General features: G+C 42.7%; 1 protein-coding gene across 4 annotated transcripts in view; it reads left to right on the top strand.

Annotated features, from left to right (window-relative positions):
* Positions 1–27,880, top strand: part of SESN1 (sestrin 1) — a 77,694-nt gene that overhangs the window by 44,681 nt on the left and 5,133 nt on the right. For 2 of the 4 annotated variants that reach the window (XM_031053975.2, XM_005154677.4), the window contains exons 2-5: positions 23,900–23,965; positions 24,883–25,083; positions 26,112–26,294; positions 26,964–27,206. In XM_031053975.2, the coding sequence (XP_030909835.1) occupies positions 23,900–23,965; positions 24,883–25,083; positions 26,112–26,294; positions 26,964–27,206 (693 nt within the window). Of the gene's footprint in view, positions 1–16,872; positions 16,983–18,016; positions 18,037–23,899; positions 23,966–24,882; positions 25,084–26,111; positions 26,295–26,963; positions 27,207–27,880 lie in introns of those variants that run through there. The other 2 variants (XM_031053976.2, XM_031053977.2) reach the window with 2 other exon arrangements.

Here is a 27,880-nt window from a genome sequence, read left to right as displayed (position 1 = left end):
ATACAGAAAGCAAGATTTCTGGGTTGGGACATACTGTTTAGAAAAGTTATTCTTCAGAGTATGGTATGCTGAATTACCGCAATAGCAAACCCCTTCTTTGACAGAATTTTTGTTGTTTCTGTAAATTTTCTTTACAGAAAATTTGCGGGGAGGTGGGAAACCCCCAAAAGTCCTATTTATATGTTTCAAGGCAACACAATAAATATTCTTCATAGAATAACCTTAAGTACACTCAGAGGGTTGTCATATTTGTGTGGCTGTGATATGTTTACACAAGCTGCCTAGGTGAGATCACTTGCTTTGCAGTGTGATTGGTACATGCCATGCTATTAGCAGCTCTGCTACATGGAGATCTGGCTATTCATAAATATGCCCAAATAACATCATGAGGTTACAGTGAGGGAGCCAAACTGCACTTTTTTAGATCATAATTCTCTTAACTACGTGCACTGAGGCAGGAGACCTGTGACTGATATTCTTAAAGAGTTTCAGTAAGGCAGCTGCCTGAGTATATTCAGATACACAGTGTTTTTTTCAGTTTGTAAGGTTCACCTCATCTTTCATAGCACTTCTAGAATGGCAATCCAGGCCTTTTTGTTGTCATATAAACAGGTTGGGGCACTAATAAATAGGGAGACTCAAATATCTTACCTATGCTGACTTTGCATCCCAAACAGAAGTACCAAGAAACTCCTCCTTTTTCAGCAGTAGTAACTGTATTAGAAGAATTGTGAGCTTTAAGGAGGTTTTGCTATGTTTATTTCCATGTCCTTGGTGGGGATTCCCTGGGTATATCATCCAGAGTAATAACTGGACAATGAAAACATTGCTGGAAAATGAGTAGTCACAACTGTGTTTTGAATGACAATATCCTTCTTACTCTGCAGGACATAAAACCATATTTGCAAAATACAAGGAGTAAAACTCATGAATACAGAGAGCATACAGTAACCAGATAACAACTGTAGGATGAAGTCTGTTGGAGATATTCATCAAACAATATTTGTACTAGGGCTTTAGCTTCCTCACTTACGTGAAGGCAAGGGAGAGCGAGAAGTTTGCTGCTATCATGGCAGTTTCATGCTCTAGCAGACTAGTGGAAATGGAGTTGTGCTGACTTACAGTAAAACTGCATTTTAAAGATTAAGTTTGCAGCCATAAGAGTTAGGAAAGTGTATGTCCTACAGCATTTGTGTGTTTTGTGTGGTTTATACAAAAACAGCAACTAAGCTGATTAGCTATTTGAATCTCCTTAGGGCTATTGTATATTGATGTTCTTCATTTCCACCCTAAATTTGCATGGAGGCAATGTACTCCCAAATATATGGCTTGTTAGTTTGTTTCTTAACTATAACTCTACTTCCCAGTGGAATAGCTGTCCACTTCTGCAAGTAATACTCTGGTTATGTTTATATAATAGTTTGCGCCATCCCTTGGAAAAAGCATAGGCTGATAAATATCACAGATAAGTAATCAGAGTATGTTTACAACATGTTTTGTGGTGCTGTGTTGGACACATCTGAACTAGCTCTGACAGGCTGGTGCAGTGCAGTGAAGGACTGCACCAAGAGGTAACCTCAGGTCCCAGAAGCTGTCCAGCTTTGCTCCCTAGTCCTGCACTGAAGTGGCAATAGTGCTTCTAGAGCTGTCTTGTTGAGCAGTTCTCTTTGGTACTGTGTGTCAAGTCTAAATAGTCCTTGTTCAAACCAATGGCCCAGATTCTTACAGAGCTTTTTCATAAAGCTCTTACTGTATCCTGGACAAGACTAAGAGAAGCAAATCAAATGTTAGGCTATGTTGCTGGCTAGGAAAACCAAGACAAGATGTGGTATTGTACATTTCACCTTGAATGCTCTTTAGCTTTGGCTGTCTTACAAAAGGCACATCAGAAATAGGCAACTTAGGTTACCAGAATAGCCTGGAGTTTGGATGATGGGAAGATGAGAAAGGATAGGGGAGGGATTAATGAATGAAAAGAGCTAGTTGTGTGTTTGTCTGTTGTTTTATTCTAAGATGTGATATATAAATTAAAAACCATAATAACTTTTGTGTAAAGCAGGAATGTTCCAGGATACTTTGGAGGCAAGAAGAAAAAAACCCTTAAAGCCTAGTTCTCATCTCCCACCAGCTCCTCCTCCTCCCAGAAATCCCCACTTGCCTTCCCACTGTCAATATTTACACTAGTTATATTGAAGGTATACAGTTATAAAAGTTTAACAGAGAATAGCAAGATCATCTGTTACATAAAGGAGGGAAAACACCTAATTGTGATAGCATGCCTGGACAGATTCTTACAGTTTATTTCTCTACTTGATATCTGCTAGCTGTACCTGGTGGGGAGGATAAATGTATACAGCTTTAAAGAGGGAGGTGGGAAGTGAGGAACAATATAACATAAAGCACTGTAAAAGCATTGTATAGCTCTAACACAGAGCCCACCTCACCAGCTGTGCATTAGGCAGCCTGTTTTACCCGTGCTATGTGCCAAGAGACTGAAACAGAGATAAGGTTAAACAGTATGTACAGAATTCAAGGGCACAGTTTCTTTTTGCTTTCTTATCTGTACAGGGCTTTTCAATTGACTTTTAATCCTTCTTACACAGGCTGCTTAAATCCCATCAACACTGTTTATAAATGGAAATTTTTTTAATAACTCAGCCTTACCCAAGCAGACAGTTTTGAAATTGCTGCTGAATGCTGCTGTATTTGTTAACTCTCTTCATGTTGCCAGCTGTCCACTATTGCTTGCCTACCAAAGGACTTTGAGTCCTTCTTTACTTTGGGATTGAACTGTTTTTGTTAAATGGTGTTAACAGGTGCTCCTACATCTTTTATCACTGGCCTGTAGTGTTAATTGCAAAGTCAATTCTGAAAAATCTGGGTGAAAAATAGATGCTTTTTGTAATTTATTGTACTTTTTCTGAAGAGGAAAAATAAAGGCAGGCATCTGGATTTTCCTTCTCAGATGCTACAGATTTAATAGCATATAAGGTTGTCTCTAAATAATGCTGCTGATTTTAGAAGGAAATGGTAATAAAGTCCATAGAGTGGAGACTGTTTTTTGTATCTAACTGCTGCTGTATGATCCACTGACAAAACCAGCTGGAATTGTCCCAGGTTTGGCTTAGTGTTTGTCTGAAAAGAGAAAACAAAGTAACTGCAGTGGAAGGAATAGATAGGCTACCATTTTACTTTCACATCAAGTTTGTGTGTTTCTGTTTGCTAGCAGCTCTGCTTAATACTAAAACTTGGAAGTTCAATTCTAAGAATTGAATCCCTCTGCAGAGGTTATCCAGCAAAGCTCTCAGGCCATTGGGAAGGATTTTGTTGCAGTCTGATCAGTGACTCAGGTAACCCATGTTTTCCATGAAATGACTGTATAAACTTTCACTGTTTGAAATTAAGTTGAATCCCATACCAAACCTCACCCCTTGAAAATGGTTATTAATCTGAGAGATGTGGTTTCTGCTCATTGCTGATGCACTACACAGCAATTTATGAAGCTGTAGTTCTGGGTGAGTCCCTATTCTAAGGGGGCTGTCCCTAAGCCAGACAAGTAGAGGGATGTTTTTCTCTAGGAGTCCTTAGCCCCATATGTTATTTCTTATTTTCCCCACCTAAGCCTCTGGTTTCCATCCTTCATTTCCAGAAACTGCTTTTTCCAGCTTTGCACTCCCCTGTCCTTAATGACCAGTGAGTCCAGCTGTCAGGCACTGGCCTGGAGTGCAGCCTGTTTTGTTTTACTTTTACTGGGTATGATGTACGGAGAGAGTTTTCAGCCTCTACCCTCTGAGTTCTGCAGAGGTAGAAGGAAGTTGCGGTGTGGCGCTAGTCGAAACTCAGTCTGCACTTGGTGAACCTGTGCAAGTTTCAGGTTCGTAATAAGCTCAAGCCCAGTATCTTCTGCCAGACTTTGTATTTCCTGGGGCAGTTCAGACATTTTCAGTCTGCAAGTGGCTTTGATAGCAAGCCGTCAGCAAAGTCATCCACTCTTGCAGAGCTAGACACCTTTTGGAAATAGCAGCAACCTGTAACTTAGCAGAAATCAGATTTTTGCATACCTTAAAAGAAGGTCTTTGTTGGAACTAGCACATGTTCTCCAGGGTGAACATCCTCTGTTCTGCACATGACACCACTAAGTAGTCACCAATGCTCATAGTACTAGTGTCTAGAGTCAGACAAGCAGGCAGAGCTGCTGTACAGATCCAGAGCACTATTCAATTACAACCCAGCCAGGCTAACAGTAAGTAATTTTTAAGATAGGGTAATAAGAAAATCAGATTCACTGTACAGTAATGTCTGGTTCTTTGAACTTAAATAGACAAGTAATGGTGGGGAAGATGCAACAGTGAGAGAAATTAAGGGGCGATATTGTTGGGAGGAAGGAGCCCCGGCTTGGAAGAAGGAGGTCCGCTTGTGACTGAATTGTGATTAGTGTACACTGATCTGCATCTAAAAGCCCAGCTGTTCTCAGTACATTCTCATATTTTTAGGTATTGCCTTCAGTAACTGGCTTTTGTGTTCTGAATTTTGTGACTGTATTTGGTGAACGGGCTTCCTATCAGGGAAGAACTTAGTGTACAAGTCTTACCTGTACACGTGTATTAAGGAATAGGCACATTGGTTGATGTAATCTAATGTAAAGAGTTTCAGTATCTACATTTGATTCATATTTAAGTAAATTTCCTTTATTTAAAATAGGTCATGAACCCAGAGTCCTGCTGAAATGTCTTTTAGTGTGCACTCTTCAGAGTCTCCCACCTGTGTCTGGTTGTACTAGCCATTTTGCAAAAATACCGGGCAAAGAAAAAAGGGCTGGAAAACAATTTCTCAATATGGAACAGAGGAGCTGATCCTTAGAAGCATCACTTAGAAGTTAATTGAAAAACTTGGAAAATTTCTTTCCCCAGCCACTTTTCACATTAATTGCAACACTGTTTCAGTAAGTTTTCAAGCTGGTTTAAAGGCACCTAAGGTAGGATCCCCTGCTTGATGTAAACCGTTGCATGTAAGCAGCGAGCCATGGAGATGAAGCACCCTTCCACCACAAGAACTGTGTGCTTTCCAGAGTAATGATAAACTTATGTAATGATTGAGGTTGTTACCAGACTAAAAATGTGTGCTTGTTTCTCTGGGCAGTTCCCTTAAATCTTCAAATCTCACTTGTTGACTCTAGCTGCCTTCATGTTCTTTTCACAATGTACTGTTAGCTGCAAACTTTATGAGCAGCTGCCCACTCCCTTTGCCCCCTGAGACAACTGGGAACATGGGCTGAAGGCTGATCAGGAATTTCACATTAGTGTCAAATGCAATTGCATAGCTTCTCCAGCAGTTGGTGGAAGTTTTGTGTGAGGGGAGGAGGAAAACATATTCGGGGAGAGACTTATATAAAACATACAGGGAAAACTGGATGCAGCTGTATTCCTTCAAATCTGATAGTGATCAAAATAGCACGATAAATGCCATTAACATTTAGTTGATAATATGCTAGAGAAAACAAAATAAATTTGCTTTCAGAGGTTTTAGTTACTGTTTGAAAACTATAATGTGAAGTGTTGTTCCTTTATTCTGTCAACAAACTGATCACAAAAAAACCCCAGTTATATTCTTGTATTTTACAAAAAAAAGTTTTAACCATACATATTTCAGTTGAGAATTTAGTAGGATACTCAAATTCAATGATGTTAAATTAGACAACTCCCATCAAGAGATTTTGTTCTAAAGAGGAGTGGAAAAGACATTTACTTGCAAAGTTCAGACTTCTCTTTCTACTCCACCTCTTGATATTACTGACTTTTAAATAGGCTGCAGTCCTTCCCATGCTTTAGGTGCTTGGGATTGAGCATGTTTTCAGCTATTGTTGATTAAGAATTGTTAGCCAGTAACTCTCAGCATAAGCTGATTGCTTTAAGACTGGCTTGGACACCTCTGTGTCCAATGTTCTTTAGTGTTGTGCTTTTAGAAAAATTTTTGCATTGTGACTTGTTTGTGGTTGTTCTCTCTTTTTTAATAGCCACATAAATGTCAACAGGCACGCAAGGCAGCATAGCAGGCGTGTAGGATAACTGTGGCCAGTACCCCTCTGTCATTCTTGTATCCAGATGCCTTCTTAATTCACCCTCTCTCTTGGAGAGTATGCTTGTGATTCCTTTATACTCAGACCTGGATTTGTGCCATCTACCCCATACACGCTTGTTGCTTATTACCAGACAGGCCTGTCAGTGCTTGAGAATGTAGTGTCCCTGTTTTGGGAAACTTGTGGCCGGTAAGGCTTTCTTAAAACAAAGGATCATTTGTTGATATGTAGAGCAACAATTCAGAGGCAAGAATATTGAGCCAAAAATCTAAATGTGTGTTTTGTTTTATGTGAACGTCTGTCTTGTTATGAGGCAGAGCAGGCAGTTGTCTTGGTTTTTTTTAATCAGTGAGTACCCATGCAGAGAGTTAGTCTGGTTTTAGGACTACATAAATAGTGCTGTCATTACCCACACACATTCCTGTCCCTTCCACCCCTGGTCTCTCCTCTGCTCCTGGAAGACTGTATAGACAAGGGGAAAAAAGAATGTGGTCATCTGGGGCTTCTGGTGGCTAGCTACACAGTCTCTGTCAAATGAATACTCTGTGTGTGTACACACAAGTGTCTGATCTGTTTGGGGCAGGTTCAGACCTATTTACATGCAGTGCTTGGGAGATCACAGCCCAGCGAGATGTATTCTGGATGCACCACAGTTACTTTGCATGTTTCTTCAAAATTTGTTGATTTAACACCATGTATGTATGCTATGCCCACATTCCCATCCAGAAATGCGGAGCCCCTATCCAGTGATTTCTTTTATTGAGTTTCTCCCTGTGAATCAGCTCCCTAGCTTACCTACTAGGTACTTCTGTCTGCCCCTCAGAGCAGCTCTGTTTTAGAAAGGTTCAGAATTGTTAGAAGAATTTGTCCAGTTGCTGTGTCATGTGAAACAGGGCACAGTCCTCCACTCCTAACCTATCTGCTGTACAAGTTTATATGGGGGTTATCTTTCTTTCCTGTTGAGGTCAGCTTAGTCAGATGATCATGAGCATGGTCAGATGATGAATTTTGGTTGCTTCTACAGGACCATTTCCCTCAGCCAGCACAATGTGCTGCCAGGAGCAACCTGAAGTCTCAAGTGACCCCTAGCATAAAACATTCCCTCCCAGCAATCTCTTGATTGTATTTCAACACAATAATTAATGCAGGACAGCTATTAAGAAAGTGCCTGCCTGTGTGTATAATGCTCCATTAATCTTCTATAGCCCTGAGAACAAATTTACTGTAGAAAACTTGGCCCTTGCACGTGAAAGAAAGAATACAGATGATATTGAAATATAAATTCAGAGTCACAGAGTTTTATTTATTTATTCTTACAGAGCAGAGAATTGGCCTCTTGGAAACAACAAGAAGGGCCCAGGGACCCCTCTCATTTGCATAGCTGAACCTCCATTTCTGGATCCTGATTAGTGCAACTCTGAACTTCATCTGCTGGCTGTGGACATGCAAACACCTTGCCTGAACAAAATGACTCCCACCAGGCTTAAGTTTAAATCTAGACAGATGATACTCAGGAGTCCTCTCTCTCCCTAGCCCAATGCCCAAATCATGCCCTGCCTGTCTTCACTGCTTCAAATTCTAATGCACATCCTAGCTCTGGTTTCTCTGTGATCCTCAGCTCTAAGATCACCAAAATGCTTTATTCTGGACTCATCCTAGTCTTCCTTGCTTTTAGCCATTGTGCGGTGATCCTTGACAACTCCAGACTTTAGGGGTTGGTCTCTGGCCCTTGGTGGCTATGATCCAAACTTGGTTAAGCCTCAGCCCTACCAGCTTTAGAGGAGCGTGACAGTACCTGTAAATTTCTTTGAAGTTACATTTCATATTAAGATATAATTAAATTTATCTTTACATTTACAAAAATAATAGAATGAATTATTTTTGTGGTAGTCTCTCTCAAGAGAAGGACTTCTCAAGAAGACTTCTCAAACACACTCTGATAAAGAGAAATCATCCTCTCTGCTGCTGTTAGTAATTAAGGCATGTCAGCAAATGAACCAGAGTTTTTTGCTAGTAGTTCAATTTACAGGCTTCAGTGATCGTTCTTGCATTTTCATTGGTAGTGAAAATGTTGCCCAGTTCTGCCCAAGTTTTCATTTGTTGCCTTGTTTTGCTGACTTTGGAATCCCTGCTAAGCAGTTAGAGAGTAATTGTCTCACTGATAAGAAACAGAGGGACAGGTACGGATTTGTAGCTTTACTGGCAAAAGGAGAATGTGCTTGCTATAGCCTGGTATGCGGTAAAACAGATTTATAAGCTCAAATATCAACTGAAAGCACCAAACCCCTTATTTAAGGACATTATCCCTATTTTAATACTTAGTAAAATTTCTGTGTGTTTACTGTGGTTTGTGTGCATGTGTTTACTGTACTTTGTTACTGACATTTGAACATGGCCATAAATCAGGATTTAATGCTAGCTTGATTGCAAAATATTGCTTCTGCTATGGAAATCGGAGAGCATTGTGTCTTCTGCAGCATGTCTGCTGTATTTTGTATGTGGTTTCGGCACGTTTGAATATGAGGGGCTACGCATACAGTGCTGGCCTTTCCCAGGACTTCTGAAGTATCGCATGTTTAAAATGCTGTACAGTAAGTAGTCAGGGTGGTCCAGCAACAGTAGGTGGCCTTTCCTCTCTCACAATAGCAAGTGGTTGATTTAAAATTCTGATTGTTAACAAACAGTAGATTTAAAGCTAAGTTCCAATATAGTGGTTAACTTTAAAAAAAAAATCAAAACAAAGACACTTAGCAGTATTTGAGCAGAAAGTGCTAGAATTGGTTTCAAGCCTGTTTAGACTTAGTTTCTCTAGCAGATACACTTTTGAGAAGGTAGGTCGCGGAAGGTATTAACAGTTCCACTGTCTGGAGGTCACATTGCAGACAGCAGCATTGCAAAGTGCAGAAAAGCTCGTGGGTTTATTGAGATCCCCAGCAGCTCAGCTGCAGAGATCTCCCTGCGATTTTACAGTTGTCCTGCAGAGACTCAAAGCTTCTGTGGCCAGTGGCAAAGCACGAGGCTGACAGTGGGGGTTGGAGTATAAGGAAGTGGACTTGCAGGCAGCATGAAGGCAGACCAGCTTATCTCAGTAGTGTTGAGGGAGCTCTCCAGGCTCTGAGCTACTTCAGGACCTGGGAGGATGCAGAAGTTGTGCTGTGTTAAACAGGGCACATGTACAATGTCCTTGAAGCACATGTTGCTAGCGGCACTGCAGCTTGCTGTGCCCACCCTGGGTCTTGTAGGAGCAGGTGTTGGCTACCACTGCTGCTGATCACAAGGCAGGGGTGGCCCATGATGAGCAGAGGGGCTTTGCTTCGCGTTGTACCCCTGGGCTCGTGTCAGTGTCCTTTCAACTTACAGAAAGAAATGGCATATTAACATGAGTGTTAAAATAGTAAAACCCAATCTAGGAAATGGTCTTGATTGCTTAATAGAAGAACAGATCTTTTAGAATTTGTATCAGCAGGAAAGCGAGCTTTTTCTTCAGAAAAAAAAAAAAAAAAAGCAAAGGCTGTTTTAGAAAGCAAAGCCTGATTTGGGTCAAAATGTCTTAGCCACGTCATCTTCTCAAATCAGGAGGAATGAAGAATACAGCACTGTCTGAACTTAAACAAAACACTAGTAATAACTTCCCAAAAATGGCAAAAAATACATGAGTAACGTGTTTGTGGGGTTTTTTGGGGGTTGTAGGGGAGGGTTTAATGCTTCTTCTCAAGCAGAGGACTGCATGGGCTGGAATATAAAAGTAAAAAAACACAGATTTCATACAAAAATGGCAGATCTGGTATTATCTCCTTAATTTATAACAATCAGGTGTTGAACAGTAGTACCTAGAGGATGATCTGTTTTCTTAACTGCTATCATTAAATCAGTGATGTGGTTTACTCTTCTAGGATAATGTTACTTACTGTTGTACTTAACTTTTTTGCCAAGATAATGTTCTAGACTAGTTGATAAAGACTATGATATTATTATTCTTGGCTCTATGTATTAAACAGCTATGGAGAGAGATTGTCTCAAGGAACTTGCAAACTTGCCATCAAGATAGGTCATTACATAAGGGGAATAGAGCTCTATAGGTATTTGGATATCTTCCCCTAATAAAGCAACAACGTTGTTGGTTTTCCAAAACTCACAAACTCAGGTAACTAACATCTGAGAAAACAGGAAAAAAAAACCAAACTGATTTTTTTCCCCCTTGTCTGCTGCTCTGAAGCACACTGAGCATGTGCTTGAAAGTGGCAAGTGTAAGAAGAAAGCCACAAAACAGTTCCCCAAACTGCAGTAATTGATATAAATGTTCACGAATCTCTAGTGGTATTTCCCATATTAATTTAGTAATATTTCACTTGATTTTATTTCACTGTAAGAAGCAAGCTATAGAAAAATTGCCGTGAGTCTTCTTGAAGTGCATTGAATGCCATGCCATGCCTTTGTTGCGTTCCATTCTTCTTTCTTGTCTTTTCATGGTGAAAACAATTATTTAAAAAAGAAAAAGTTGCTTAGGTTTTGGCTGTAGTGTGTATATATGTGAGATTAAAGGCTGACTTGAAGTCCAACAGAGCATTTTATAAGTTGCTAGTTTGTTCCTTGGTGAAGGCTCTGCAGAAATAAGCTTTTTCTTTATTGTACATACAAAACCAAGTCAGGCCTGAACCTCAGCTCAGAGTTCCAATAAATTTTCTAGAAATATACCAGGAGAATCTGCTCCAAGATTTGCCAGGCCCAGAGGTGAGACTGACTGGTCTGTAATTCTCTGGATCATCCATTTTCCCCTTCTTGAAAATGGGGGTTATATTTCCCTTTTTCCAGTCATCAGGAACTTCACCTGACTGCCATAATTTTTCAAATATGATGGTTTTGCCCAATTCCAGTAAGTTAACATACCAGTACTGCTAAAGGCATTTGTTTCCCTGTGTGCTTGCTGTTGTGTCAGATTTCTGTCAGAAGCTAATAAGGAGATATATTTCATTGCTTTTTCATCTCTTTATATGTAAAGATTATTTTCAAGGTCAAATGCAGTTTAAAAAACCCAGAAGCCCTAAACTCACATAGAGATGATTCAGCTGGCCTTCCCTTCCTGTGAAGGCAGATATTTGCATTGTGGAAAGGTTTTGTTTGCAGTGGATTGCCCAGAGTGGTAAGACAACCTCCATCCCTGTAGGACTGGCCTTCCAGCAGCATCTTTGCACAGCAGGGGTGAAACACAGTCAGACAGCATTCCAGGCAACAGAAAGTAAGTTACTGCATTGTCTCGTTGCTCTTAATCGAGTCAGTTATGAGGACTAGAAGTTGCAGGAAGTTCCCAAAGGTGAAATTTCACTCAACTGATAAAGAATATTTGTCCCTTTTCAGTATTCACCTTGGGGAGAGAGGGCCTGAGAAAAAGATAGTAAAATGGATCCCAGCTCCAAAGAGCTGTGCAAAATGCCTTGGGCTTTGGTGTTAGCAGTTTGCTAACTAAAGGGAAGAGGGGAGACCTGTTTAGGCCAAAGCAGTTTTAGACACTATGAGCTATGTTATATTTTATTTTTCTTGACTGAACTCCAAATAGACTCTTCTAATAAGGTGAAACCAGTTTTCTTTATCCTTAATGTTTATTCAATACTGAGGGAGACTGCAAAGTGACTGGCAGCATGCAAACGTTCTGTCTTCCAGAGTGGCAATCTGCAGCTGGACAACTGCTCCCCTCTCCATACACATTCTAGATACTAAAAGATCAGAAGGTACCTGTGAGTCACCATGGTCAGTTTTGAAACTAGTAAATATGGATGTTCGTTCTGAGAGAGCTGGGTCTGGGGGGTGTTGTTAGCCAGGGTATTCTTGCATAGTATGTGAGCCTGGGGCCACCTTAGAACACCAGCAGACAAATCCACTTCTCTAATACTGGCTATTTACAGCATGCCAGACAACAACTTCTGTAGTTTAGCTGCTGTTTATCAGCCTAGGAGGAGCTGTGTACCCTTATAAAATGGAGTGAGAATAATCTTGTAAGACATTCTTTCAATCTACTAAGCTTTAGATATGCATCTTTCATCTACCTATTTGTAGTAGTCTCAGAAACCATAAATCCGTTTTCGTGTCCTTGCCAAAGTATGAATAATCTCAAGATCTCAGCCTCTTACAGCTCCTTAAATTAAACTTTGTACTTCTAGCTAATAACTGCAGAAGGGAATGTTAAATTTGCGCAAGCTTTAGGGAGAGAAGAAACAAAACAACTTGTGGTTTAGAGGTGGGGGTGAGCTGTAGGAATCTTAAAGGCAGAAGTTACCAGAAGAATGACTGTTTTGGGGGATGAATCCTGAGTGATGAAGCAGATAGTTTAGGGAACAGATAAAGCCACTGGAGTTCTTGGAGCTTGCTTGGCAAGTTTAAGTCAACTGTAAGAACAACTCAGATAGAACAACTGAGTTTTACAGCCTCTTGCAGCTTTGAGAGAAAAGATGCTGTCTCTTTCAGTAGGGATACAGTGGGCTAGGAATTACCTGATGTGTAGTTATTCACAAACCACCTTAATTACTTGGAAGTCATTTGCCCATTAAAGCTGAAGGTGTGGCCATTAAGAAAGCAGCACGTAAGAAAGACCTAGAAACAGAAAAATAGCATTTCAAGGATGGATAATGTTCAAAGAACTGGCAATAAATATAGTCTCTAAATATTGTAAAAAGTTTAGTCTTAGACAGCCTTGCAATCCAAGAGACTATAAAAGGAAAACTTCTGTATATTGGTTTAATCTTATTTCCTGATGTGGCCAGTTGTCAGCCCTCCATTCTGCTAAACAACTTGGTTTTGTTGTTATTATAAAGGTATCGGGTGCAATGCCCTTCCTACTTGCTGATCCTTTTTGACACATACAGCAAGAATTTTAAGTGTACAAAGAATACAGTTTATCCTCCTCCCAGAATTCTAATAATAGAGTGAGCTTTTTGAAGATCAGATTGTTCAGGTTAAATCAAGAATGCTTTGAAATACTGACCTTGCATACTAGGATGATACATTGTATTTAATTTAAATTCCTTCATCACTGTAATGAACGGTTTGATTGCTGTGCCTGCCATACTGTTATCATTATAGAGATTTTTACTGTTTTAGAAATAACAGGTGTATAGTACGGAAAAGATTAAGAGATACATTTGAAATTTATGATGAAAAGGGTAGTGGCTGTGGACAGCTTGGAACGAGAGGAATCCACAGGGAAATGTTCAGAGTGGCCAGAGTGGGGCTGCTTAGTCACTGCCGAAACACCTGATGACTTCACTAAGGCAACATATTAAGTGGAGCTGCTTGAGCTGTTCTGGTTGAATTGATTCTTGCCCCTATGCTTTTATTGCAGCTGCTTTGCTAGGAGTTACATCCCTTGAGGTCTGGTCATTGTTAGCAACGCCTAACTTCTGTGTGTCAAAATAAGTCAAACAATTTAAAAAAACCCCAAACAATCAAAAAACCCCAACCCAAAATAGCCCTCCAATGACTTACTCTGACTGTGCAATATGGTGTGCTGTTTGCAGCAGCCGGGTGGGCAGATCTTAGGAGAGAGACCTGTTCTCCCCGAGGGCCACACTGACACCCAGGTAAGTATGAGTAACCTCTTCAGCTGGAGGTCTACTTGCCATGGGAGACACCATGCCCCAGCAGCCCGTAGGGGTCCTCATCTCAGGGAATTTGAAAACATTTGGATGTGAATGCTGGTATTTACATCCATTCTGCTGAGCTTGCTACATCTTGCCACAGCTGGCACTATCCTGTGAAACCACAAGAGAGAAATCTAGTCCTACAAACTGATGCAAATCGGGTAGCTCACAGCCCCAAAGAATTATCTGGTTTTACTTGTAAATGTTCCTGGGAAAGGATTGTCTGATCATCTGCTGGGTTATTAATTTGATGTCCAGGGCATTGCAGTAACAGGCATTTTGAGTGCTCCTGCTTGGATAACTTTCCTATGGAAAGAATTTAAGACGTTGGCATGCCACTTCAAAGCCATTTGTTTGTGCTGAACTTGACTCAAAAAAGTCACCCAATTGGACTGAAATGGAACTATTCCAGTTACAGTGGCTAAGTACAGACATAGGATTATGCAGGATCAGGCTTTTCACATTGTAACTGTTTGGTCATCTTTTAGTTTCACCAGGATGTTTCTTTAACTGTAGCAATAAGGAAAAACTGCATTTCTGATGACTTCACTTGGATTGCACAGATGTTTAATGTCATCCCTTTATGCAAGCAGCTTTTATGGAAGTGCTTGCTATGAAAGAGTACATTTCCATGTTTTAGGTGGTGTTTGCTTCGGGTGACTTCATGTGTATCCGTCCTACACTCGTTCTGGGTGAAAGGAAAATTGGTATCTATCGATATTTTCATGCTAAACATTTGCTGCTGTTTGTTTCCCTTGTGAGCATTTTACTAGGTCTCTGTTTACTTGCATCAACACATGGTCAAACATACTGTTGTGTTTCCCCAGTGGAACACTCAAGTTATGCAAACAGTACCGTAGATCTCTCCCCATATATCCTGGCTGCACTGGGGTCTGCGCTTGTTAGTACCCAAATGAGCTTTGTGCAGGTCTCAGACCATATTCCCTCATGAAGGTGCTCCTGTAGCTTGTCTTACTAGCCCCCAAGAGGATATAATTTCAGTCTCCAGCCGTGTACTGATTTACAGATGAGCACATAGCTCAGTTTTGCGTGTTCTTCTATTTGAAGGAGTTGCACCTTGGAAGCAGTGGTGTGAGAGCTGGGGTGGAGAACACACAGCGAAGTGGGGTGATGAGTTTCTGTTAAGGCAGAGAAATACCTGGGGCCTGAGCAGAGCTTGTGTACTCAGGCCATATGGGAGAGCTTTTAAGAGCATTATTATTTGTTTGCTATGGCTCTGCAACTTCCTCTTCCCCTTTGTACATGCTTTTTCTGATGTGCTGTCACTGCCTTCATTTATCCTGATGCAGCAAGCAAAGGACATGGTATGATTTTCTACCTTCTGCTTTTGAGCTGGTTGTTTAATGTGAGAGAATTTCCCTTGGAACATGTCAAAGAAAATATCTGCCAAGGTTCTTTGTATAGCAACAAATGTTAACATAAACAGGCTTCCAAAACTAATATCTAGGCAGGGCAAGCCACCACCATGGGGAAAAACACTTCTGGGAACTGGGAGAGTACTGCCCTCCCTCCCCTGCCCCTTCCTTCCAAAGGTGTTAATGAGTTCATGGAAGGGGTGACCTTTCAGCTGACATCTGGGAAGACTGCTTATGGTGAGGCGGCATCTTGAATTTCAGGTCCAGGGAGTTACTCTTTTTCAACAGTTTTTCAGAGCACAGGCAAGAGGAGCCCATTCCTTCTAGCTTTGTTATGTCTTGGCCTGAAGTAAGGAAGTAGTTGGTGGGAATGAAACAGTGTTCTTCATTAGTTTATTTTATTACCTCACAAAGTGCAACCTTCCTTGCCAGTATCACATTCTTCTTTTTTCCATGCTTCTGGTAAGCATTTTATGAAGTGCAAGTAGGTGTAAAGCACACTTCATTTCTTCTGGAAAGACTTATCAGCTTAAAGCCAAGGCCCCAGGTAAGGAGCTGTGGTTCCTGGGCATCTCTAGCTAATTTAACCTCATAGCTGCTGCTGAGCCTTCAGAAGTAGAGTAGCCCTTGGCTCACCAAGTTAATTGTATAGCCCAGAGCGGTTGGTGGTGGTATTTAGAAAGTGGAGAGGAAAGGAAGCCTTTAAAGCTTTAGCATTAGAAATGTGCAGAACTGCTGCCTCGAGTCATGTGGCCACATTCTGCTGACAGCACTGTCCTGGGTGCTCTCTGCACTTCACCGCGGGGTTCTTACACCCGTACAGGAGCAGCCTGTAAACAGTTTTTCAGTGCTCACTTTTACATTTAAGGGAAGTGTAAAGTTCAGTGTCATGGAATTTCCCTGCTTGGTTGTTAGATGGCTTCACAGGACTTGAGAATGAGCTGCCTGAATTGTAGACAGAGGCCCTCCTCCCACAAGTGAGTGTGTTCAGAGCTGTACTCCCATCAAAAGTGGAACCTAAGTTCTCGTCTTGTGGTGTATCGTAGTTTATTTTCATTCAAAATATTTGAAGGAAAGTGATCTAACAAAATCTAGCTTTATAAATCTTAGATTGCTGAGGAAAGGAAAAACCCCAAAACAACAGAATCACACAGGACAGCTCAGGGACTTGTTTCTTTCGGAATAATTGGTGACATAAAACCCCAGAGCAAAAAGAGGTGGGAGATGTAAGGCATCTGGCAGAGTTTACAGCCCTGGGGGGTCAGCGAGAGGAGTACAGCCTGCTGCAAACAAAGGCTGAGTGTTTTGCTGATGAGATTGCAAAACATATGTTTGCCCAGGACTGTTATGATCTTGGGAATAGGCAGGAGGCCAAATGTCTGCAGCAGCACACTTGGTCACACAGATAGCTACAAAATGTTAACCTCATGCGATTTCTCAGTTTAAAACCCGTAATTACGTTGTTGCTTAAAGAGAAGGTAGAAACTCTTGCATAAGGAACAGGGGAGAGGGAGAAAGGTTGTCCGGGGATTTGCTCCGTGCGGGGAGGGCAGGGGGGCGGAGGAGACCGGGGGGAGAGGTACCCCTCGCCTCAGCCCTGCCCTCCGGCCGGCTCTGAGCCGGAGCTTATTCTCTTGTCCGGGAAATGTATTTGGGTTCACGCAGCTCCCACCCCACCGGCGCTGCTCTCCACTGCGCCCCGTCGGGGCAGTGCCCCGCGCGCCGCCCCGCCCGGGGGGTGGGCAGGAGGCCGGGCCGTGGGGCGGGAAGGGGAGGGCCAGTTCCGTGCCGGCGGTGCCGGGCCGGCAGTAGAGCTGCCGTGGGGTGAGAGGGGAGAGTGCCCGGCCCCGGCCTCGCAGCGCTGGCGTGAGGGAGGCGAGGTCGGGCCCCCAGCACCAGGTACTGAGGGAGGAGAGGGGCTGGCCCGGGGTGGTCGGTCGGTCCTGCTCTCCGGATTCATCCCCAGGGAGAGATCCCTGCTGGGAAGTGGGACGGGGCCCCCTTCAGCGAGCTGGGGAGGCAGGGGGAGCGCTTCCTTGCGGGCTCCTCGCTCGACCCCTGAGGACGTTCGTTGCTACAGGAGGATTTGCAGGTCCTTTGTAGCTTTCTCCTAGGGGACATCCAGCTGCTGCCTGCAGTACCAGTGCGGATGCTGTAGTTAGCCTCCCCACTGCCACCTGGTCCCACAGGGGCTGTGCACCGCCTGTGTGTGCGGTGGTGGGGTGTCTGCTGGGGTTTTAGGCTCATCCAGGTACTTTTTGCCTATGAATTGACAGGTATTTATTTCGTTCTTGCACAGACTTCGGTTATCCTTTTGATACAGTGGGGCCGGTGTTGTGTTTCTGATAACAGCTTGCTGTAATTTCAAACAAAGGCAAATCAATAGCATTTTGGACAGGAATTAAAGTGCTGATTTGGATCTCTTTTCTAAGTTTCTTAGTGTCACTACGTTAAGATTTTTCTTTCAAAGGATATTTTTAAATCCTATTTTTCTTGTTTGTATAGATCTGGTACTCCTGGATACAAATGGCTTTGCTTTGACATAACCCAGCAGTGCAGTCTACATAATGCATACAGTAACTGTCATGTTTAAACTTGTTTTCTTCTGTGTCACTGATTAATTGGCATTTAAACAGTGTTGATGGAATGGACATTGCAGATGTGCCTTCTAATTCCCTTCCCTTTTAATACTTTTTCTGTCATTATGCACGTTACAGAATAGGCATATAGAAAAGCCAAGCACCGATCATTGAAATTTATCCTCTTGGTTTCAGTGAGCTCATATCAAAAGTAAATTGGGTTGTGGTGTCGAGGCAGTTGTGTCACCAAACCACTTCAGGAAGAGCTAATACTGCTAAGGAAGGATAGGTAGCACTTGAGACTGCTCCAGTTGGACCTGCTCTTACTGCTCAGTGCCAGAAGCTGGCAGAGAAGAGGTGCTGGAGTTTTGACGGTGAGGAGCCTGGGCTTTGCTTTTATTCCTGCCATTGTGAACAGGGTGTGTGACTGTGGGCACACAGTTGCCTTGATTTCTGTCTTGAATCAAGTCACACAAACTGGTTAGGGATGTTTTTAAAACCTGATATTTCAAAGGACTTTGAGATACTCAGAGAAAGTACACTTACTGGTATTTAAATTGGAGTAATTTAAGTATTTAAATTCATGTAAGAATAATGTATTCTCTGTGAAACAGCAACAGTTCAATGTTTGCTGTGCTCTAATCTTGGTGAAGAGCAGTAGGTCTGTGGAACAAAGTGCTTTGCAACAGAGAGGGAGTACTTGCTCTCACTTCTTAAAATCGGTGCAAGTGTGGACATGTCCAGTGCTTCAGCTGAATGATAGGCTGAGCCTTTAGCAGAACTGAAGATACAGCTTTTGAGCTGAGTATGTATGAGTTTGGTGATAAATAACTTATCACGGAGATTCTAAACAAGGAAAGTCCAAATTTGTAGCCTGTCTGTGTCACCACAGTAAGGTTTTGCTGTTAATGACCTTTAAAGGGGAAATAGGAACCAAACACAGTGAGTGAAGCAGCAGCAGCACAAGGCCTCTTAGACTGTTAAGTGCCAAAGCCTGCCTTGGATGGTTTGGGACATTTTATCTTACAAGCCTATAGAGCTCTAAGTGGGTATTTTTAATGCCAGCTTCAGATTCACCATAGTACACAATAAGCTGAATTTTCAGCGCTGGTACTTTTTTGGGGGGGAGAGGTTATTCTACTTGGAGATTATATTGGAAGAGTTTTTAAGCCACAGCTCATGTGCCTTTCTTAACCCTATGTTCGGGCAGGAATGCACTTAGATCATGTAAAACGATCACTGCTTGTCTGGGAAAATGTTACCTCCAAAAAAGGTCACCTCAAACTAATTTCCCTTCTCTGTTTCCTTCCTTTAGATTGTTTTATATTGCATAAGGGCATGATTTTCATATAATTTTGTTTGGCTCTAGTAGTATTTAATGCTTAATGGGGACGCAGATGATTCAGACAAAGATGTTAATCCGAATGTGGTTTAGTGAAGTGAATTGATAATTGTATTTTCACTTTGCCTGTGGCTTGTCTATGATAAAATGTTCTTTTGCACTTAGAAGAGGCTTAAGTAAGTATGTATATAAGTTTCTCTGGGAGATACATTTGATATTGGTACTGACGGTACTTGAAGGGAGCAAAATGACTCACTGTGCTAACACCAGGGAAGCAGTCCGATGGTTGTGGTCATAGCTAGTGCTCAGCTCGTGAACCCAAATGACTGAGAAGTACCAGTTTGGTACAAGTCCCCATACTAACCTGACAAAACTCTAGAGTCTGGGAGAAGTTTTGTGGGAAGAGCTGTGGCTCCCAGGAGCCAGCAGTGGAGAGGAACAGGGATCTGAAAAAGCAGTTTAGGTGCCACATGGAGCAAGAGCTGTGCCTGAGGTAGGGAGCTGTTCCTGATCTGGAGATCCTGCATCTTGCCGTGTTGCTTAACTCAGCTCCAGTGGTCCTAGGTGGAATTTCTGATATTGGGTGTCTGTTTAGGAGTGCCTTTTTTTGTTTTCTTCACTTATATTTTGCAGAGGTTCAGAACCAAAGCAGATGGCATTCTGTCACTTGAAGAGGTGAGCTCTTCTAAGTGTTTGCAGTTCAACTGTTACTTGAATTCCATAGGAATGTGCCTGTTGTCAAGGCACTTAAAAAAGTTACCTGAAAGTGGGCTTGATTGACAGAGTCTTAAGATACAGAACAGCTGTAAGTAAGCAGAGTGAGTTTGTACATCTTTGTGGTTTTAGAGTGGTCTTCTCTGAGCACATATGTGCGTGCAGTACAGATTTTTGATCTGGTTGTCACTGTGAAGTTGGATGCACTGTAAGAGGGCCAGGCTGGTAACTGGGGAGTACATCATGAAGTTTGCAGACTCTCATTAACTCTTCTGTCTCAGCTCTCAAGAGCTGTTTCTTGGTGCAGATTTGCATAAAGCATGTTTCCTGGCTGAGCAGTCTCTGAAAAGACACCCAGTCTGGTGGTTAGGGCATTAGCCCATGACTTGAGAGAGCTCAGCTCAAGCCACCAGTCTTCTGTAGCAGCCTCTGATAGACATGAGGTGTTTATGTTTCTCTGGTGTGTTTTTTTTTTAATGGGAGGTAATACTCTTGCCCTCCCTCAGGATTATTGCATGAATTAAATACATGCGGTGAGGTGCTCAAATATGGCAGTGATGAGGGATGTGTAGATTCAGAAACTGTAGGTGTTTGGTGACCATAGGACTCATGGAGATAGTAATAGAGGCTGTAGGGAAATAGAAGTTACATCACAGAATAGCAAAGAGGAGGCTTTTCTGTGATTCCTGACGGTCTCTGCCAGCACAGTGATACATTTATATGGCTAAAGTCTTGCTTCTCTGTCAAGGTACCTCTGGGAAGTGGGCAGTGGAGTGGATTGCCAGCTGGCAAGGCCCAGCTTCTTGCATTAGCTGAGAACTTCTGGGTGTTGAAAGTGGAATCCCTTCTACCCTTGGTGCTCAGCTTTGCAGCCATCTGAGTTTTATATTGTGGCTTTGAAGATGGAGGGCCTCTGATGTATTGTTGTTGGTGGTGTCACCTCAGTTGTGGCTGGCTTTCTGCTGAGCTTGGAGCTGTAGCCAGCTGCAGAGTGTCTAGGCCAAATGGAAGTGGAGTGGCAAGGTTAACAAGGGAAGGAACGAAGCCAGGAGAATTTTGGTGCAGAAAACATGGCACTAAGTAGTCACTTTGGTGTCCGACTCACTGGTCTGGAATTACATGGAAGTGCTTCTTTAAGAATCAAAGTAAATTCTGTTTGCTCACAACTGCTGCTCCTCCCAGTGCCCCCAGCTTCTTTGCCAAGTCCTTGTTGGTATCCTGGGTGCTTCTTCATGGGGAAGGTGCTGGAGAGAGACCTGCTGGTGTGGCTGGTCAGGATTGGGTATTGCCATTGAGAGGGAAAGCTGGAGAGTGGTGATTCTTGAGTTGAGTGTACTTGGAAGATGGATTGATTAGCGAAGGAAAACATGGAGCATAGAAATATGTTCAAAATTAAGGGAAGATACTTCTAGCACTGTTTTGAGTATTATGTCTATATGGTATTTGAATTGTTGGGATACTGGGAGCACCCACAGATGCCTTCTATTTCTCCAGTACTAGGAGAATTTGATTAAATGCTGCTTCTGAAAAAGAGAGGAAGCAGTTGTTAAAAGGTCTGACACAGCTTGTAAGTGAAGAATAACAATTTTCAGATGATTTCCAATGGGTCAGATTTTACACAGTTCTCATGACTGTGGTAACAGTGGGCCTCACAATAAGAATCTGTTCTCAGCACCCTCTGGAAGAAACGTTTTGCAGATGGAAAACTGAGGCTCATCTTCACAGATCCCTGGCAAGGTCTATGTCAAAACAGAGACTTGAACCCAGGTGTCTTGGGTGCTAGGCTGGTGCCATGGGGGGATGCAGTTTACTCAATCCTTAAGAAACTCTTTAAGTCACTTTGCAGAAAGGGTTTGGTTACTTCAGTAATGTAACCTGCTAGATGCAGTGTAATTGGAGTAGTTTGACTTCTGCAAGGTTGTAAAAAATGTGAAGTGTATCAGTACTGATGTATTTCAGATTGTGAGGCAAAACACAGCAGCAGCCTGCTGTTGGTTGGGTTTGGTCTTTTCTTCCTATAATTGTTCTGGGAAAGGAGAAGATTGAAACATAGTGTTCAAGAATTAAACTTCAAGGTATTTCTGTTGGAGGGCTTGATTTGCAGACAACTGCAGACATCTGCTAAGTTAAATGATGTGTACAGACTTTGTTCCCTTGCTGTCATTTGGATATAAGATGTTTCTCTAATTTGCTGGTGTACTTGTAGCCAAGATAAGAACTGTGCTAGGGCTTTGAGGAGAGAGGGTAGTTTTAAGATGAAAAATCCATCCTATGAGTGACATTACTAGAGACTTAGCTGGCAGGCAAAATCTGTTTGTGGATGTTGGGACCCTCAGCAGGATAAAGCTGCATCATAAACATTATTGTCCCAGGGAGAATCTGAATAGACAAGCAGTGAGAGCTGCCCTTTGATCTCACTTTATCCAAGTAGGACTTAAGAAATGAAGGCATCTCACTTAGGATTTAAGGAGACTGACAGACTCTGATGGGCTTCAGCAGTTCTGCCTTAGATCTGCTGTGATTGTTTCTGGCTCTCTGAAGCTGGTTTTTAATCTTAGGGGAAAGTTCAGGGATCAGTAACTGATTAATAAGACTGCTTCTCGTACATTGAACTCGTGCAGATTGAAACCTCAGCTAAGTCAGAAGAAGTGCAATAGCGAGTGCAGCTGGTATTGCTTGTTACAACAGCCTTTGCCTATGTAGACAAGTTAAAAACTGCAGTCAGCGTTTAGGGACTGGATTTGCTCTTGAGACCTAAACAGCTGAAGGAGTCCCTCTGCCCTACATGGCCTGAACTGGCTCAATGTGTCATACAAGGTATTTATTAATCTAAACCCAGTTGAGAACCTGGATGGAGTTGGTATCATCGGAAGATGATGTGTGGGGGCTATGGGGGCTATGGAATATTGGCGATGGATAGGCTTTAGAAGGTCACCAGGGAAGAGAGAGGAACAGATAAACTAAGTCAGGGATACTTACGTATAGCCTAGTGTTTTAGCACTTAGCTCCATCCTCAGCTTTAATCCCAGGTCTCCATCTGCCTTTAAGAGCACTGTGCCTTTAGCTTGCTCCATTGGAAGCTCCCATCTTTCCTGGGGAAGCCATGCTGCTGCCTGGGGACCAGTTCCCACAGTAGAGCTGGCTTGCAGTGAGTGCTGTGCACATGGAGTGAGCCTCTGTGGTGATGTGGAGGTGGACACATGTGACTGTGCAAGATGAGGCCATGTCCTGCTTTGGTACATGCACCATGGACCCTGCTGGGTCTTCTGTGAGGGCTGATTGTGCCAAATGCAGAAGCTGCTCTTGAGCCCATAGCTCCCACCCTTCCAAGCAGAATGGTTTAACAGATGGGACACAAATGCACCCAAGTCTTTGTCTTCTATGCAGTTTGCTCCTTGGCTACAGGAAGGGCCCAGGGTGCTGTAGGCCTGGCAGAAAGCTTCATCTAGCTGAAGGAGAAGGCAAGTAGAGAACTCGCTGGGGGGGGTATCCTGTTCAGCCTCCTTCTCATCTGCAAGGCAACTTGCCCATAGCTCTGCTGCTGCTGTTCTGATTGAGCAAAACCCCCTTCCTCCCTCCCAGTGTGAATAGCTTTTTATCCTGTCTTGAAAAGAAGCAGATGCAAATGTAGATCAGGTACTTTCAGCAGTTTAAGAGCTCTTTGAGGTTGGGAAAAAGAAATCTGATTAGGGTTACAGCTGTTCCATTTCCTGACAGATGCACAGAATGTTATGTGCTGGTGTACTGCGGATGTACACACACACACACACACACCAGTCTCATTTTGTATCAGTGGCATAACCACACAGCAGACGGCTGTGTACTGAACTCCTTGTCCCAGACACCCTGCCAAAATATGCTTGATGCAGAATTTTCTGTGAACCAGGCTGTAGTGTGCATATGAATTTGTGTGTATTTGCTTTGGTTGGCAGGGCCTTTGTTGTTGCGGTTTTTGTTGCTGGAGTAGGGAGTACACCATAAACAAGTGTGGCTAATTATAAAGTACTTGTATAAAACATGATTTGTATTTGTACAAATGGTACTAGTAAAAGTACCCATGTAAGAGTACCACTAGTACCCAGATAAGCCTAGCTCTGAATGCAGAACTCTTCTCCTTCTAGCAACCACAGCTAAAGGCTCTTTATAACTAAATGCTGAGGTGGTGTAATTTTCTTTTCTAGGAACTTGGAATAAGAATTCCTAGACCACTGGGACACGGACCAAGCAGATTCATCCCGGAGAAGGAGGTGTGGTAATGTTTTCAAGTACACAGTGAACTTTATGCTTTTAAGGAACACCCTTTTAGTAGTAACCCACACTTGGTTTCAGGACAGCTGCTGAGCTGTCAAAGATTTTCAGTTGTGATCACATTCAGTCCTGGTGAGACTTTGGCCATGATTCCAGTGTACAGAAGCAGTGAGAGCCCTGGGGACCTTTGGAAAAGTTATGACTCCTTTAACACTGCTATCTGGCATAAGAGAAACCCAATACTGTTTGCTTTAAGTATCTGTTTCCTTGTGAACACCCGGATGTAATTTCCTACTGGTCTACAAAGCACCTGCCCCCTGCTCTGGGGCTGCTTTATCATGAGTTGGCTCTACCGTTCTGAATAATCTGAGAAGTGTCAGTGTTGCAGCTGAGCATTTCTGGTGCTTCTCTTGGGATCATCTGGTAAGAGAATTTGGAGTAGGGGAAACATTAGTAATATGCTTGTGGTTTTCTAGGAATTTTAGAGCCTAAAGTTTCAATTTCCTTTTATTTCTCTCTCTTGGCATCTTAGCTTTTTTACTTCTTTCCTTCTTCTCTCCATGGTAAAAATGATTATTCAGTTAGCTTTTTGTTGTTATAATAAACTAAGTTAGATCAAATAGGGGCACTGAAGAAAGTGAAGTTGAGACAGTTAAAAATGAGAAGTCAGTGCTCTACAAAAAAATGTAAAGCCCAAACCCTCCTTTTCCTGATAAAATCACTTGTGCTCTCCTAAATGAGAGGTATTAAAGGGATTTTATATGCCTTGCCTTATGCACACTAATTTGATGCCATTAACAGATATGTAACAGTTTCTTTCACCAGGATCTCTGGGATGCTGTGGCTAATATATGTATTTGCTATTTTTCTGGTACTTCTTCAACAGCATTACTGATTGCTCTTTCTGTTCACTCAGACGATCCAGGTGGGAAACGAAGACGCCACGATGCACGCACTGTTTGCGGATTCATTTGCCGCGCTGGGCCGGTTGGACAACGTTACCTTGGTGATGGTTTTCCACCCCCAGTATCTTGAGAGCTTTCTAAAAACTCAGCACTATCTGCTGCAAATGGATGGCCCGCTCCCGCTTCATTACCGACACTACATCGGGATAATGGTATGCTGGAACAGAAAGCAGCAAGAGCCGCTTTGGCAACAGTCTGGTCTTGTTTAATAGCAATGATTACTGTGTTTTGCAGTTTCTAGTTGGAGAGGCATTTCATCAGGAGCTAAAGGGAAAAGCAGAGTAGGTTTGTTTGTGTCTGGTTTACAAATTGTTTTATAAGAGCAGTACTTTTTGTTCATAGCTTTTGGTAGGACTGTCAGAAAAAGGGGGGGGGGAACAAATCTGTTATAAAAATAAGACAATTGTTTCATTTTGATTTCCTTAGTATCTCAGAATCTTTTTCAGGAAGGCTTGTCTGTGTGTGTGCCCTATCAAATACACCTCCCTCTAATGAGATAGTCCATCCCATCATCTGTTTCTGAATCTCTGCATTCTAAGCAAGTTTTCTGCCAGAAGTGGTTGATTTCATAACTTCCAGTCTGCCAGTTCAGTGGTCTTTGTTCACAGAAGTTGAATTAAGATCTTGGGCTGTGTGCTAATATGAGGAGAGGTGTCCCTGCCCATGGCAGGGGCTTGGAACTAGATGAGCTTTGAGGTCCCTTTCACCACAAACCATTCTAGAATTCTGTGATTCTATTTCTTTTTGAATAAATGATACTGGGTCTGCTCTCTGCTGAAAAGCTGTCTTGAGTCTTTCTTGCCTATGTCTGAAACCTGCTTTTGTTTCTGCTGGTGAAGATTCACCTGGAGGCAGCCTTGCTTCTTCCCCACTGGGCAGTACTGTGCAGTATGGATTGCTTACTTCAGGTCACATCATAAAGTTATGTCTGTGCTTCTCCCTGGATGTTGCATCTGTAGCCAGCATAGTTATAATGTGTGAGGAATGAGGAATAATTGTGTTGTGAGAACAATAATCAAAACAGGCTGATTTGTTAATCTCAACTTGTTCTTACTTCAGCCTTGATCACTGCAAGTCTTATTCTTGAATATCTTGAGGAAACAATGACTTACGGTATTTGTCATAAAGCACCAACTTACTGTAATTGTTTTCAGTATCACAACTGCCTTTTCCTTTCTAGGCTGCAGCACGACACCAGTGCTCTTACCTTGTTAATCTCCATGTGAATGACTTCCTTCATGTCGGTGGAGACCCGAAATGGTTGAATGGTCTAGAAAATGCTCCTCAAAAACTGCAAAATTTAGGAGAATTGAACAAAATGTTGGCTCACCGACCCTGGCTTATCACCAAGGAGCATATTGAGGTAAATCTTCCATGCAGTAATGTGAGTGTACCCTTAGTTATCAGTAATGCAATCACAGATTCTTAGGGTTAAGAACCAGTCAGGGTGAAAGATGTTCTGTGTTACTGGCTTTCAGTGTTGTATCACTGCGATACTGTTCGATACTGTACCATTGTACAGCTCCTGTGAGGCCGGGTGCTGGGGCAGGGGGGAGGGCATGCATGCCACCAGAAGGCCCCAAACCTCCCACTCTTTCCTGCCCGAAGGGGAAGTTGGGGCTTGAAGCTTCTTGTCAAATATAGAGCATTCCACCACCCACAAGGACATGATGGAGCGAGCCCAGCCTTGATGCTGAGCTTTCACACAGCTGGTGCACAAGGAGTTGCCAGGGTTTGCTGAGACTGTAAAGGCCAGTTGAAGAAACATGCAACTGTTGTGCTTGCATCTTCCACCAGAGGTGTGAAATTTCTGATGGCAGTCAGTCTGGCCTTAGTAAAAACCATATGGTGCAAAGTGAAAACCCCAACTGATTAAATAGCTGGAGGCCAGAGAGGGGAGAGAAGCCATCTCCTTTGTGGCTCAACCACATGAGTCTGGCAGGTAAAGAACAGTGTTGTAAAGAACTGTGATGATAAACTGCATTAAGGTGGAATCGTTTGAATGACTTTAATACTTGTGTTATTTTTAAAGCAACTTCTGAAGACCGAAGAGAACAGCTGGTCCCTGGCAGAGCTCATCCATGCAGTTGTTCTCCTCACACATTACCACTCCCTTGCTTCTTTCACGTTTGGTTGTGGAATCAGCCCAGAGATTGACTGTGAAGGGGGTCACACCTTCAGGCCCCCTTCTGTCAGTAACTACTGCATGTGTGATATTACAAATGGTTACCACGGGGTGGATGAAATTCATGCCAGCCCAATTGGAAGTATTCCAGTAAGTACCTGTCTGCACAAGCAGTTTTGTTCAGTAGCAGCAGTTTCTTTGTAAACTTAATACATGGAGGGTGCTTGTCTGTGTTCAGAGAGAGTGGGATTGATGAACCTAATCCACATGAATGCCAGCCAGAAGAAAGATGTTTAGGAGAAGCTGTAATGACACTGCTAAACTAGGGGGAATTAACAAAGGGACAGACAAAGATGCAGTCTCTGTCTATTTTTTGGTCTCTTGACATTCATACTAACTGAGACCACTCCAGATCTCAGCCAGTTTATGATACATATCCTGAGCAGCAGTGGCCAGGAGTGCTTTTTCCATGGGTGCTGGAGAAAGTTGGTTCTCCCTTTGATTCTATTCTTCGACTTTGCTGCCATGAGGTTTTTTGTGATATATCACACCACAGACCACGCCAAATTCTCTGTCTCTAAATGAGTGTTCCTTGCCTGCAGCAGTTGTGCTTGCTGATCTGTACTTGCTCACACTTAGTGAAGAGCATGATATGAACCAAGCGTTGGCTGAAGAACAGCAGTAACAGGGTATTTTCAGTGCAGGTTTCCTGCTGTGAGAGGTCACTGCCAGTGCTGTGGGTGGCATTTAAATGTTATTTGCTGGAGCTTGCTGCTTCTCTGAAGGAGCAAACTGCAAAAGTCAGAGGGAAAGGGGCAGAAGTG

Source organism: Melopsittacus undulatus, chromosome 3 (assembly GCF_012275295.1).
Source record: "Melopsittacus undulatus isolate bMelUnd1 chromosome 3, bMelUnd1.mat.Z, whole genome shotgun sequence".
Lineage (NCBI taxonomy): Eukaryota > Metazoa > Chordata > Aves > Psittaciformes > Psittaculidae > Melopsittacus > Melopsittacus undulatus.
The sequence above is the reverse complement of the archived record's forward strand: the minus strand, read 5'-3'. Positions and strand labels throughout refer to the sequence as shown.